This window comes from Acanthopagrus latus, chromosome 13 (assembly GCF_904848185.1).
Source record: "Acanthopagrus latus isolate v.2019 chromosome 13, fAcaLat1.1, whole genome shotgun sequence".
NCBI classification, from domain to species: Eukaryota; Metazoa; Chordata; class Actinopteri; order Spariformes; family Sparidae; genus Acanthopagrus; species Acanthopagrus latus.
The window spans coordinates 806,995-821,110 of NC_051051.1; the positions used below are offsets into that span (position 1 = coordinate 806,995).

Consider the following 14,116-nt stretch of genomic DNA (forward strand, 5'->3'; position numbering starts at 1 on the left):
GTTTGTTTAGTGACGATACAAAACAGGACTGCGTTTATTACCTCAGTTTCTACAGTCACAGTGTCAGTGTTTTTAAATGAGGTTAATCCTTGTGTTAAGGGAAGGAATGACACAGTTTACTGTACAAACATATAATATATCTGGACAGTCACTCAGCAGGACTGTTAGCACTTCAGCGCAGAGGGACCGGAGAGGCAGGGAACATGTATTTGTTGTCGGCACCTCATCTCATAGAAAATGCAATTTGAGTAACATGACATGAACATTAATAGTTTAGTGTTCATCTTGTGCTTTTCTGCCCCACTTGTCTCGGCGCTGCAGTTAGCAGCAGCGTACGCTGTAATCGCCCAGCTGCTTCTGAAAAAACAGTGAAAGGAAAAAGAGCCAGAAGATGAATTCTGAGTTGAATGCTTAAATGTGTAGATATGAGGGATCAATACCTCCAACCTAATGATAGCTTAATAATGATAACATTATATTATATAGCACCTTTTCAAACTCTTATTTAAATTCTCATTATTTCAGCACATGAGCCATATGAAGAGTTTTAAGAGGAGATTTTAAGGAGGATCCTGAGTTTGGATTTCCACAGCTGGGGGGGCAGAGTGCCAGAGGATCTCAAGCGGCGGTCTGGCTGATGGGGAATTAGCAAATCCCAGATGTAGGCAAGAGCCATTCAAGACCTTAAAAACAAGCTTAAAGATCTTAAATCCATTCTAAAAGTCACAGATAACCAGTTGAGTTGTCAGTGTGGTAACAGCCTGGCAGCGGTAACGCAGTCAGTGAGTGTGCAAAAGAAATAAAATGCATCTTTAAGTAAATCTAAACTATATTCTTTGTGCTTCCCCTACAAACACAATCAGCAAAAGAAGAAGAAGGAGTCCCTCCTCAAGAAGAACAACACCACAGCCTACCCAGCTGCCACTGCTACAGCCTTCGCTCCAAATATTGCCAGGGACCCTGGATTGGCCACGATTGCAAAAAGCGCCCCACCACCCCCAACTGAGCCCAAGGAGGAGCCAAAGCCCAAACCTCCAGAGGCCAAGAAGACCTTTAACAGTGTGAGCAAGATAGACAGGATTGCCAGAATAGCCTTCCCTCTGCTCTTTGGAACCTTTAACTTGGTCTACTGGGCGACCTACTTGAATAAGAAGCCCAAATTGCAGGGGATGAATCCACACTAATCCATGTTTCAATCCTTTTAAATTATAACTGTAATATTTATTTTGGGTTATTTTGGTTCTCATTTTCTTTCTTATTCCTCCTAAAACAGGTGTTTATTTTCAGACAAACATGGTGTCCATGCGGGTTTGAATTCCCAGTCGTTGCATTGCTTCTATGTTTACCTAAAGTTTGAAGATTTTGAAAAAACAAAATAGAGAAAAAAAGACAGATATTGAAACAGACTCTTGAAAGGCTGTTGTTCAGGTCTCGGATGATGCTACTAAGAAAACGCTACTATAAATATATAGCCAAGAGAATGCTATTCTACAACTGCACATGGCCCAAACTTGTTGAGGGGCTTTTGTTTCTATGTTTGTTTTCTTATTTTTTAATGTATTTTTTCTATTTGATTTAAACATGGGATCACTGTAAAAGGCACTTGTGTATATGCATGGGCAGGACATCTTATTATTTCTGTTTCTTTCTTCAGAGTACACATCAGCACCGACTGATAGCTTAGTTTATTTGATATCAGCAGCAAAATGCTACGCTCAGTCTCTGTCAAAATATCTTCAATTCTCTGTAGATGTTTTTTTGAGATTAATTATGTCATTCTTTAAAATATGTTAGGGTTTCTGCAATAGCAATAAAACATGTCTCAGTGGACACACCATTTATTTAGGGAAAAAAAAGATAAAAATTCAGTCATCTCTGTGCTCAGCATCGAAAATATTTAATTTCCTTTTACAGCGTTGTAAATATTATCAAGTGTTAGAGATGTCAATATTATGTTTAAGCTTTGCAAAGTGTAACTAAAGGGTATGTTTATTGAATACATGGAAAAGTAAACTTTTTAAATTTAATTTATTTTTGTTTCTGTTTATGATACTTTCTACAAAAAGAGTATATATTGGTCGATTTCACGCTTAAGTGACTGTTTCTCTCCGAGTTAGTGTTCCATTCAAAGCTGCTTTCACACTGAAGTAAAATATTATTCAACTGTGTGTGTGTGTGTGTACACACTGACGGCAACAACAGCAACAACATCAACGGTGTAAACTGAGATTGGTTAGTTATGAGCAAGAATGTAAAAAAAAAAAAAAAAGAAAAATCATCTCGAATCCTGGAGTGCATTTTACATTTAGAATTAAAACACTCGTTCTTTACATTAATTTTTGTTGGTTTTATTTTCGTGGGGCCTCGGGGGCCAGCGGGCGTCTCTGGCAGAGCACAGCTAGCATCGCTGACAGAGGGGCAGGGCACACTGGGAAGGAGGAGAAGTACCTTTTCCTTTTTCAGAGTCGAAGCTGTGATGGCGACTGCTTTGTTGATTGATGGCGCGTCTGTACTTTCCATCCCACTGTGTCCCCCCTCCCCCCCGACCCTGTTTGCCATAGTCCCCATCTCCTTTCAGTTGAAAATTGAGACGTAACACTCAGAAAGTACCAGCTACACTGCCTTCAGTATCACACGCCCGTTTGGACTCATTTGTTGCTGCTTGTCGGTGAGCAACAGCGAGAGACAGGGACAGAGACAGACAGAGACACAGGAGAGAGGGAGGAGACGTTGAGTTGAAGTGGCACTGTAATCTTGCTTTAGCCGGTGCTGTGTTTTCGCACAGAGGACTTGTCTTGTAGTTCTACGATAGTGACGAAGATGAATATATTTTTGTAGCATGATGTCAATCCCTCTTCCGAGAAAAACCAACAGAAACTAACGCAAATGTGAAAAGAATGCTTTCTTTGTCTTCAACATTGCTTGCTTTTTTTCCTTTTAATTTTAGAAACAAAAACTCTTTAAGGAAATGCTTCTTCTCTGATGTGGCACGTTTAGGTTTCCGAACAGTCCACTTTTAAATTATGTTAATGTAGCAATATTAATTAGCAAGGGCTTTTCTTAGGACCTGAACCTGACACTCAGTCTGGGGGTGATATCCATTGTAGCTTTACATCGACCCCTCTTCTACCTGTAGTTTCATCTGTACGCTGCACATGGACATCTAGGATCCATTTCGATTGGGTCCAGAGTGATGTGTGTCCATCTTGGGTTCTGAAGCCTCCGGCTCCCACTAATCTTGTTTCACAAAGACTCCGAATTTCTTGTCGGGGAGTGGGTGTTCTTTGTGTTGCATTATGGGTTCTGGCTGGGCTGTTCTGAACTTGTTTTACAGGACACTGAACAGGCCACAAGCCATGTAAGAACCCTGCAGAGTTCTCGTGGGTTTGTGCGCTGGGGTGAAGAGATCATGCTATTGCCAGAGGGAAACCAAAAGGAGATTGGTGGTTGTTGCTATTGTTATTATTTGCATTGTCATTATGACCAATACTGAACCTATCCCCTAATGGCAGACGACGTCTTTGCGAGCATATGCAAGCGGTCTACTGTTAACAGCCACTTAACTTACAAGCAGAGGGTGGAGGAACTGCAGAGTTCAGGGTGAAGAGTTGTATAAAGATACCGAATTCTAAACTATTGTATGTATGTTTATTATCATGAAGAAAAAATATATATACATATGTAAAATACATAATGCATACAGTATTTGATTCTATTAATGAAGATATTAGCTAAGATGATGATGAATATTGTTTGTATTATCAACCTATTGTTATGCATTTTGCACATTTAGAAGAACAATAACATTACATTTATGTAGTCAGCTTCGTGCTATGCAAGGACAGCTTTGAACCACATCATTGACCTCCTCTCCCCGACCATTGTGTTTCAGATTTACAAGCTATTATTAAAAAAAGGAAAAAAAAAAAAAAGCTTAGCTTTTGTATCAGCTGCGAAGCCATTAGCTTTTTTTTCTTTCAGCCATGGCTACACAGGGTGACATCAGAGAGAACAGCGGATTATCACTTCTGTTTGCGCTTTGGATTTGTCGTTGGTTGAAGGGAAAATGGCTTTCATTGTTGATTGCACTTTTTCTCCAGAGAAATGCAATAAAGTGATTGAAGTGAAAAAAAACCAGGAGCAAAATTGTAACAAGATCACCTCGTTAATAATATTTCTGTTCATATCTCGGGCTTGTTCGTCATTACAAAAATGGAGGCAGATGAAAAATGTTATTTTGCTAAACGGATCATTTTGTTTATCTTTTGCGTTCCGAAGCTCGATGATATTACAGCGAGCGGCAGAGAGTTTGGACTTTGAGCAAAAGAATTTTGTACACTTCTCTGACGGGAACATCTTTGCTAAGCTCCCATCTCGTCCTCCAAACAGGATCAGACACACACTATTGACCTTGTACAGATATTTTGATCCGGGTCTGGTTTTGCTACATTTAATGCTCCGGAGAGAGAATGTGAAACACGAGGCACAGTGCAATCATGAGCTTCCAACTTTTACCTTCACACTCATATGCAGAGCAGACATGTAAATATCACATTTGTAGGCACGTCAGTCATTTCTTTCATTGCGTTTAATGCAAGGTCCATCGCAGTTCTCAGCAGCACTTGCTTTTCAACATCGAGTCTTTGGTTATTCCTAGATACCTACTGGAGTTTTTCTTGTATTTTTATCAAGCAAAATATGTTCTGATTTTCACTGAAATGTAAAAAAAAAAAAACTAATTTTCTAAAGCACAAAAGTTGATTAGGATGTGGGAAATTAGAGCGAGACTGTCAACATATGGACAACAGCAGACACACAAACTGCACACAAACAGACACACTCACACACAGTACACAGGAATGTGTTGGTTGTTCTATGATACGGACAGGGTTCTGATGGATGTAGATGATATGGTGAACCTTCTGTAAATGTTTTCTTTTGTTTCTTTTGGTTATGATATGGCCCTGTAGAATCTGATTCTCTGCATTAGTCTTTAAATAAAAAGAAAACAAATGAAAGTCGTGGTTACACCTCTGTCCTTGTGCTGCGGATCACCAGACAACCACACGTAGATCTCCATCCAGCCATTAAATACGCTTTTTGTGCACCATATGTTTTTAAAGATGTGTCACTTTGAGAATATGTGTCACTTTTGTAACTTTGTGTGTACATTTTAACAAGAGCTTTGTTGGAAACTTTTCACTGGATAGATGAAGGAATATAAAATAAACAGAAGGCAAAATATATGTATTTGTATATCTGTAAGTCAGAAGCTGCATTTACACAACACAGTGGTTCCATTGTGGAGAGGAGGGGAACATGGAGGAGCAGAGTGAGAGTCCAGCAGCCCTCACATGGAGCCTCACAATGCTCCTGTTACTGAACTGATAAATCACAATTCAACCGGCCAACGTAAAGTTCTGATCAGTTTTACTGTTGTTTTGTTCATTTGGCTTGACGTATGACGTCGCTCAGCTGGTCAGTCCGCCGCTAGAAACATCTCCACAACTATCTGATGGTTTCCATGAAGCTTTGGGCAGATATTTGGTTCCAAAACAATAAATCAGCTGACTGTGGGGATCCCTGACTTAAATTCTGTAGCATGGATAGATATATTCCCACAAGGTTGTCCAAACATCCGAGAGGATTCAGGACAAGAAACTTTTCCTTGAGCACCACCACCATGTCCAGGTTCACCCAAAGTACTCAAACATCTGCTTCTACTCAAAGTTTGTTCAGTACTTTAGTTTGTTACTTAATACATAAATAAGTTACATTCCCCCACTCTCTACTATTTAGCAAATGTTAGCATGCTAACTTGCCTAACTAAAGGCAAAGACTAAACTAAACTTCGCAGCATATCAGCTGCTCATGTTCGTATTTAGCTCAAAGCACTGCTGTGCAAAAACACAGGCTCTCAGAGTCGTTAGCTGGCTCTGGACCAGTTTCACGTTTGCCCAGCGGCAACCAGCTTTTATACACTACAGGTCTGTGCACTTGTTTTACCTACAAATAAAAAGCATAACTGTCCTTACTTTTTCCAAACCACCTTTTCATATTCTCTTCATCCTTTTAGGCTTATTCCATCTTTAAGAACATCATTGTACATCAGCATATTTTGCTGTATAATCAGTCACACTTAAATAAGTCACCTTCTCTTTATGTGATTTTTTCTCCTAACTAATTATACGTATGGATCCAGTTGGTGGTTGAATCTGGCTCACAGTTCCAGAGATTAGTGTGCAGGCCAACAGTGCTGCAAGGCCTTCTTCCTGTTGATATTCTGCCATTTATAAAAGCTGGTACTGTTATTATCAGTGGCAGTATTTTAGTGGCCTAGTTGTAATCAAAATTATAAACTGATGCCTGTCTTCAAGCCAGAACCTAAACATGCAGCCCAGAAATCTCTCAGCTGAATTCTGTATTTTGTCCCTCACTGCTTCTCGCCTCACTTGTCTCTGCGCTCAAGCCTCCACCTCGTCCCCGTCTTCTCCCACCCTGCCACGAGATTTCAGGTGCAGGGGAACGTGTGCTTCTTCCTTAAAAGCATGTGAGCTGCCAAGCCCTGAGACTGTTATGTAATAAAGCTGCTTCTCGCTGGCAGAAGAGCAAAGAGAAGAGACTTTTTCTCTTTCTCTCTGCCTGGTTCTCGTCCTCCTCCCTCTCTCTCTGTCTGTCACTTGTTCCCTCATAGGCACAGAATTTGTTTGGAGGGGTGGGGACTCAGTTTTATGCACAGGATGAATCGTAGTCCGATTGTTTCTGCCTCAGATGGTCCACGTTTTTAAACGCGCATTTGAATTTCACAAAAGCTTTGTGTGGATAGCTATTGTCACAAGTAAAACACCCTCTTTTCTCTTCGAGGAAAAAAACAGTCCATTTCCTCGTCTGCTTGGTTTCCCTAGGATCTCCATTCAGAGGGAGATTTTACTGTCTGTCCATGAATCATCTGTCTGCAGGAACAAATGTAAATTCAACCAATCTCTAAATTATAAGAGATTGCAGTTCAGTCCAAATGCAAAGCACAGAACAAGTTGATTTAGTAAAATTCTAACCAGGGATCATCCTTCATTACACACCCATTGAGCTGTGACTCTCAGGTGCCAATGATAATGATCAAAATCAAAATATACATGTGTTCTCTCATGTATTTCAACAGTAATGTCTCATTCCAATATCATGACCTAGTTACTCACGATAATCCACAGACCTTGCTGTGAGCACATCAGAGGTCGCCCTCTGCGTGGTGATACAGAAGGAAAATAGTTCCTCTGGAACAAACCAGTTCATGACTTCTGGAAAGTGATATTGCTGTTGTGTGAATGTGTTTAAGTCACTTCTAGATCCATTATATTCAAGATAAGGCAGACATCATCTGCATGGATGAAACAACATAGACAGACAGAACTAAAGGGCAGTGACGCCCTCTCATATAATACTGCATGCATAACATACTTCAATCTGATATTTAACATGAAGGTACTATTTATCTATCACTATTTATAAGTCAAAAATTATGAATAAATAATAAAAATAGGAAAAGCATATCCAGGCAGCCAGGTCTGATTCTGCCTCTCGGTGACCATCCTCAGATCTTCAGTGGCTCCTTCTATATGATAATAATATAATGATAATATGATTTTTGAGGTGAACTGTACCTTTAACTGAATCTTGTTAATGGAGAGAGAATAAATTGGCCGCATTTAGCACAATACTTACATCTAGAATGTGAGATTTAGCCTCTCACTCATGATGGAGGGTCCGGATCAGTTTCACAAGGCACCGAAGTGCCTTTGTCCAATTCTCCAGCTCGAAATTCTGAAGAAGTAGCCACGACAGGGACTAACATCTCCTGAGATTTCTATTAGTTCTCCCCCCGCTTGCTCATTTTTCTGTCCCTTTGCTTCGCCCTCTTCTATTGCCCGCTGTCTTTCCCCAATTATCCTCTGGAAGACTCCATAGATTACTTGGCCAGGTATCAGGATCTGTGATTTGTTTTTCTCCTTCAGTTGAAATGAATAAATGAATACGTAAACAGCAAGAAAAACACAATTGGAGTGGAAGATAATTACTTTACGTTCTGCACCTACTGAAAGTAAATGCATGCGCGAGGATTTGTGAGTGAGGAAGCCATTGTTTTTATTCTGAACAGTTTTTTTTTCATCTGTGCATGTGCTGCAAATCTGTTTCTGTAAAATAGAAACTGCACACACCCTAATAGTTTTTATTCCAGGGTGGTTGTTTTATAAAAATTCAAATCAGTCATTTATTTTCCCCAGCAGGGCTGAAGGAGTCGGTATTAGACTGAACTCTTCAAGGTTGCCATTTCCATTGTGAGCTCCAGCCGCTGTGAAAAGCTCTTCCTGAATAGACGCTAAAATAAAATTTAAATGTCCGGTCCATAACAGCCAAATGTCAGGCAGTAATGTGAGAGTATTATGACACAACCCTTTCATGGTGACTCAGTGAGACAGACTGTACGAGCACAAAGCCGCTGCAGTGTCTGCGGTGCTCATGAGCTGTAACTGCACTGAGATGAAGTACCTTCACCCAAGTAGTGCACTTAAACATTTGACTGGTGATGAAAACTGTCTCAAGAAAACACTGACAACTACCAGACCATCAGCCAGAAGACCGGTTCCCTCCATGTAGTTATTATAGTTGGTAACGTCACCAGGTTGGATTCATCGGTAGAATTAAAACCAGTGAGTTGTGAGGATAAACGAGTCGGACTCACAGCCGGAGGACAGAAGCTGCTCCATCGTCTGCTGCTACTGTTTGAAAACAAAGCTGACTTTGTTTCACCATCATCATACGACATTCATCACATATATGAATCCACAAGATTCATTTCCTCATCGCTTCCAGCAAATGGTTGTATTTCAAAAGGAAAACTAGTGTTAAAATGTTTTGCATCCATCTTCCACTGGTGTCCAGTATCAGTGGATGTGCTGTGCAGTGGAGATCTGGAGAAGAAATTCAAACTCAGAATCACAATATTTAAAATATTAATGAGGTAATAATACAAAGTGAATGAAGAAGCTGTTCTTGGAGTCCACAGAACACTGTCTGAAGGTGGAAAGGTGGCAGGGTCCGCCAAATACAACAAAGTAAGTTTGAAATTGTGTTGTTCTTTAAGGTCTGTGTGCTAATTCAGTTCTGAAAATGACTTTATGAGAGTTTAATTGGCTTGTTTAGGGAGAAATGATCAGTCAATGAAGATCTTTATCCTCTGATCACACCTTCCATGCTCCTTTAGTTACTTTAGACAAGCCCTTTCATTTTACACTACATTTACTTCACAGGTAAAAAATGTCTTAATAATACATCTATATTTCAACATGGCAGTACATCTTGACAAAAGGACTTGATGGCAGCATTAGAATGCATTTGTTCCAATCTTAGCTCTCCTCTCAGCTATTATGTTCCAGCACCAGTTTGTTCCCTCCACTGTCTGTTAAACGTGCAGTGATGCAGGTCATGAGCGCTGCATCGTATAAAATACGTCTGAAGCTTCCAGGTCTGAAACGTGGAGCCGATGCAGAAGTGCTTTAACCTGCCTTTTGTTCTGGAATGGCCAGCAGGGGACAACTCGGCTGGTTTGCTTGTGATTGAAAAACTGCTGCCACGGTGCATTCTCTGGTTCTCAGTCAGATGCAATCAGTATCTTAGCTCCACGCTGTCAGACAAATATGGTTATTCCATAAAACCAAGATGGCGACAAATACAAACTTGAAGCTACAGAGTGTCAGTGGGAGATGTCACGTTGGGTTTATCTGTTCATCTGCTGGAATTTGGGTTAATGACACTGGAAGTGAACCTACTGAGGGCTCCCTAATGATTGTCTCCTCTCAAATTACATTGTCTCATATTATTTTGTCCATATGAAAATAATGTTTGTTGAATATTTCTCTATCTGTAAACCTTTAGTTCTCCAGTATATTTAGTGCTTTAAACACTCACACATATGGCGTCCAAAGAAATGTGTTCTGCATCGCTTCAGTGAGAATAAATTGCCGTCGCTGACTCTCATCCATGAGGAGAGCAAACTTTGACTGGTGTTGCTATAGAAATTACTTCCAGGAAAAGCAACAGTTCTATAATGGGAGAAGTGAAGTTATCACATCCATCCAACACTTCTGAATTGGCTCCCTGCGCTGTGCTTTTCTGTCCATGACGTTCAACCTCAGACTGAACTCCAGAACGATGCTTTGTTCATTTCAGCCAAATTGGTCGACGCGCAGATCCCTTTAGGGGCTCTGTCGCACTGCATGAGATTTCCACAAATTACCAAGACACAAAGCAGCCACATATAACCACAGCATCGACCTCAAATATGCTTAGATGAAAATACAAATACAAAAAAGAAAGTCCCTTCTGGGGGTTGTTGCCATTTGCAGCCATAATATTGCAAAGAACACAGAAAATGACTTGCTAAACTTGGCCAGGCCAGCTCACGGAAGCAGAGCGAGACTTCAGCCCACGAGCTGTTCCTTTGCAATAAGGATAATGTTAGTCATATAACAAGACATTTGCAGAGCCACCACACTGACAGGTTTATCTAAATGAGCACGTCGTTAAGTCTTGTTTGAATGCACTTGAACACTGGGCATCAGCTAATGATGGCAGAGGCAGCCGAGGGCCAGACTCGTCAGTCCAGAGGAAAGACTGTGTGATGGTAAGAATGAGAATGGGACACATTCTCGAGGCCATCATGATATCATCAGCATATTGTCTTTCCTCCCACAGCTCTCATTAGATCACAAACATCTTCTTTTGTCCTCTCCATTTTACATTTAAATGTGATTTTCGGGACTGCAGCGATGCCTCTACCTCATCTTTGCGTCCCTCTTGTTCTTCTGATGGTTTTGAGGTTGACATCTCAGGTCAGCCTGACCACTGAAATGCTGATCTTCCACTCAAACGTCCTATCAGTTTTGACTGCTGTTGATGTTTTGTTGCTCTCCAGGAGGTGTGAACTTGTGCCAAGATTGAAATGAAATATGGCAGCAAAACAGCATGGGTAACTAAAGAGGAATGTGAGGATGGGAGCTGGATGGAAAGGGGCGGGAGGAGAGCAGGGTGCACAAGGGCACGTAGGATGATAGATTAAGGGATAGGGGGAGATGAACAACAGGGATGAGTGAGAGTCTGGAGGCAGAAAAGTCGCTGCAGGATGAGGAAAAGAGAGAAGCAGGAGGATGACTGAATGGAAGGCAAAAGGGAAAAAAACAAGGGTAATTACAGAGTAAAGTGAAGAAGAAGAAGTCGGGGAAGCAGAAAGGAATATAGTGATATGGGAGGAGGTGGAAGATAGAACAAGTAGTTCAGAGAGGAGAAAAAGATGAGCAGAGAGAGACACAGGACGATCAGAGACAGAGCGCAGAATCGTTTTATCAAACAGGATGCTACTAACAGTGAAATAAATCAATCACACACGTTACTTTCAAAACAGATATGTTACTTCATCGAACATTCGTATGATTAAGATGTGTTGCAACAACTGGATGCTCGGAGGCAAAGCAAGGCAAAGTGCTAGTGGTGAAAACAGCAACGCTCCCCTGGTGGTCCGGCCAGCTGAAAGTAACAACGGTCAACGAGTTAGCAGCAGTTAGCATCAGGTGGTCTTTTCATTTTATATTATCTTATATGATATTGATCAGTGATCCTTGTTGATTATCCATTTTCAAAAAATTGTTTAGTTATTGTTGATGGGCGATCATAGTACAGACAGTACTAGTCTCTCATCAGTTGCCTACTTGTAGACCTCCCCTCAACTGCTTCCTCTCATCAGCCCTTCAATTTCTTTATGTTTGAACTGCACATCTGCTTCTCCCAAATCTACATCCTTCTCCCTAAATACGTGTGGAATTTAATAAGACAAAAGCCACTTTTGTCATTGACAAAATTGCTTTCCCTATTCGTGGGACAAACATTCAATTTGTCTGTAGAGTTGCCTTATATAATGGCAGTTATGTAACGTAATTAAAAGTTGCTGTTTTACCATCATTGGATTACATTCGTGTGCTTTCCATTTGCCAGCCAAGCATCCAGAATCAAGAGAGGTCTTAAGCTTGTTGCAATCCTCCGTTATATTTAATACCAGACAACAGAGGGGTAATTTGTTTGGCTTACATCACCAAATGCATCCTGTTTCATTAAATTGCAAGTGAGGGCTTTCATGTGGAATTAACTACTTTTCTCACTGCTTACAGACACACCACTTCAACTCCACCAGTTAATAAGTGTCACAGACGTATAGTAGTTCATTATAGAGCCATATGGAGCCCCTTTCTATTTTTGAACCACTGTTAAAACACAATTAGCGTCGCCTTTATGAAATAATGGAACTCTAATAATTACATTTGATAACTGTTTCCGTTCAGAAACTTTCAAGTTGCACCGTCTCGATCGGTGCGCTCATTAAACTTCTGTTTGCAGCGACTTCCTCCCTCTGTACGGCAGCGAGGTGGTGCTTGTGCATTCAGTGACCATATCTGCAGCCCACAATCCACTCTTTGTGGTAATACAACTGGATTTATGTGGAACAAATTCGACCCGTTAGCGGTTTTGAATGCCTTTATTCCAAACAATGGCCCTGGCTTCAGTTTTGCTGCAGTAAGCTAGTTGGCTACACAGTCGGTAAACACCGCCTAATTCTTGAAGGTCAAAGCATAAATACTCCAGGATTCAACGTGGACAATGTGTGCGTCGCTCAGTGCGGGGCTATAGGGAACTAGTTTTTGTTTGGGAATTATTTTTCCGTACCGGGTATTATCAGAATGTGTGTGCTGTCAGCTGTCTCGTATTAATGTGCTCCAGTAAGTCTGTTTATTATTGACTCCATGCAGCAACAGCACTGCACCTGTCACACCCAGAAGGCCCACCGAGCACACTCACATTGGCCCATGGATATGTACACAGCCGATGAATTGTAAAAGATTTATAGCTTCACCTTGGCCAGATTCTGTATCTATGGTGAGTATCTTCTGTTTGTGAGTGCTTCCTCACACGTGCTTTGTGCCCAAATGTGTGTTATCGTGCGTGGGCCTTTGTGTGTGTCCTGCCAGGAGCTGCGTTTCACTCCTATAAATCACTGTGTAAACCCACGTTTACCACGGTCAGTGAAAGCAGCACCTGGTTACGGTGAGTCTTTGTCTTGTGCTCAGGTCAGCCTCAGCACTGTTTCGCCCTTCAGGGGTTCAGAAGGGATCGCTCTTGTTCATTCTTCTATTGTAATCTTTTTCTTTATTTTTTTCTCAGCCTCCCTCTTTCTTCTTCCCTGCGTCTGTTCTCTTCCCTCCCAATTTTTTCTTCCCTCTCAAAGGCCTCCCGGATGTTCTTTGTCAAAACCAATAGTTTCCATGCATATCACTAACAAGCTCTGCAGTTCAAAAGGCTATGAAACTCACTTCTGCTCAGCTACGCATTGCCGTTCAATCATATCTTGTTACCATGACATGCCCCTTTGAAATCATCTATTCTGGGGGAAGAAATAGCCACTCAAAGGGCACAAAGTTGTATCGAATCCAATCACTAGAGCACAGCATGTCATTCTCCCTTCCCCATTTTCTTATTCCAGATAACTGCTGCCTGGACTTTCACAAGTGGTTTGCCCTGTTGTCCACCAGGGAGTACCCTGCAAAACTGACTTCCTGAAAGTATGACACAGTGCTGGCTGCAACCTTAATAAATGTATTGGCTTGTGCAGGTTACAAACTAGGACTTCCTCTTGAGGCTGGTGCTTTTTTTAGTCTCAAGAGCGTAAATCAATAAAGAACTTAGAGGATAACTCGGTGTGTGACCAAGCAAGCACAGTGTAGAACAGTAATTGGATGTACAGTTAAGATATGCGATGCCTTTGGAACGCAGTGATGAAAGGAATCAAAAGGAGGACATGCTTCCACATTTCCATTCCTGCCGTCATATCATCACTCGGAGTCGCAGCCCCGTTCACCGACCCGCGCCTGTTCACAGCCTTCTATCTTTAGATGTTGGTTTGGCTCTCAGTCCGCTGCTCTGTGTATGGTAGGCAGCACATACTGCAGTGTGTTGAACCATAAATCAAGCCCTGATAGACTGTGTACACTGAATCGACACATATCTCACTCCACCT

At 41.3% G+C, this 14,116-nt stretch overlaps 1 protein-coding gene across 11 annotated transcripts in view; it reads left to right on the forward strand.

The window, feature by feature from the left end:
• Nucleotides 1-5,018, forward strand: part of gabra1 (gamma-aminobutyric acid type A receptor subunit alpha1) — a 32,749-nt gene extending 27,731 nt beyond the window's left edge. For all 11 annotated transcript variants that reach the window (XM_037120590.1, XM_037120588.1, XM_037120583.1 and 8 more), the window contains one exon: nucleotides 864-5,018. In XM_037120590.1, the coding sequence (XP_036976485.1) occupies nucleotides 864-1,184 (321 nt within the window). In that variant the 3' untranslated portion in view covers nucleotides 1,185-5,018. The remainder of the gene's footprint in view (nucleotides 1-863) is intronic.
• Nucleotides 5,019-14,116: the final 9,098 nt, after the last annotated feature.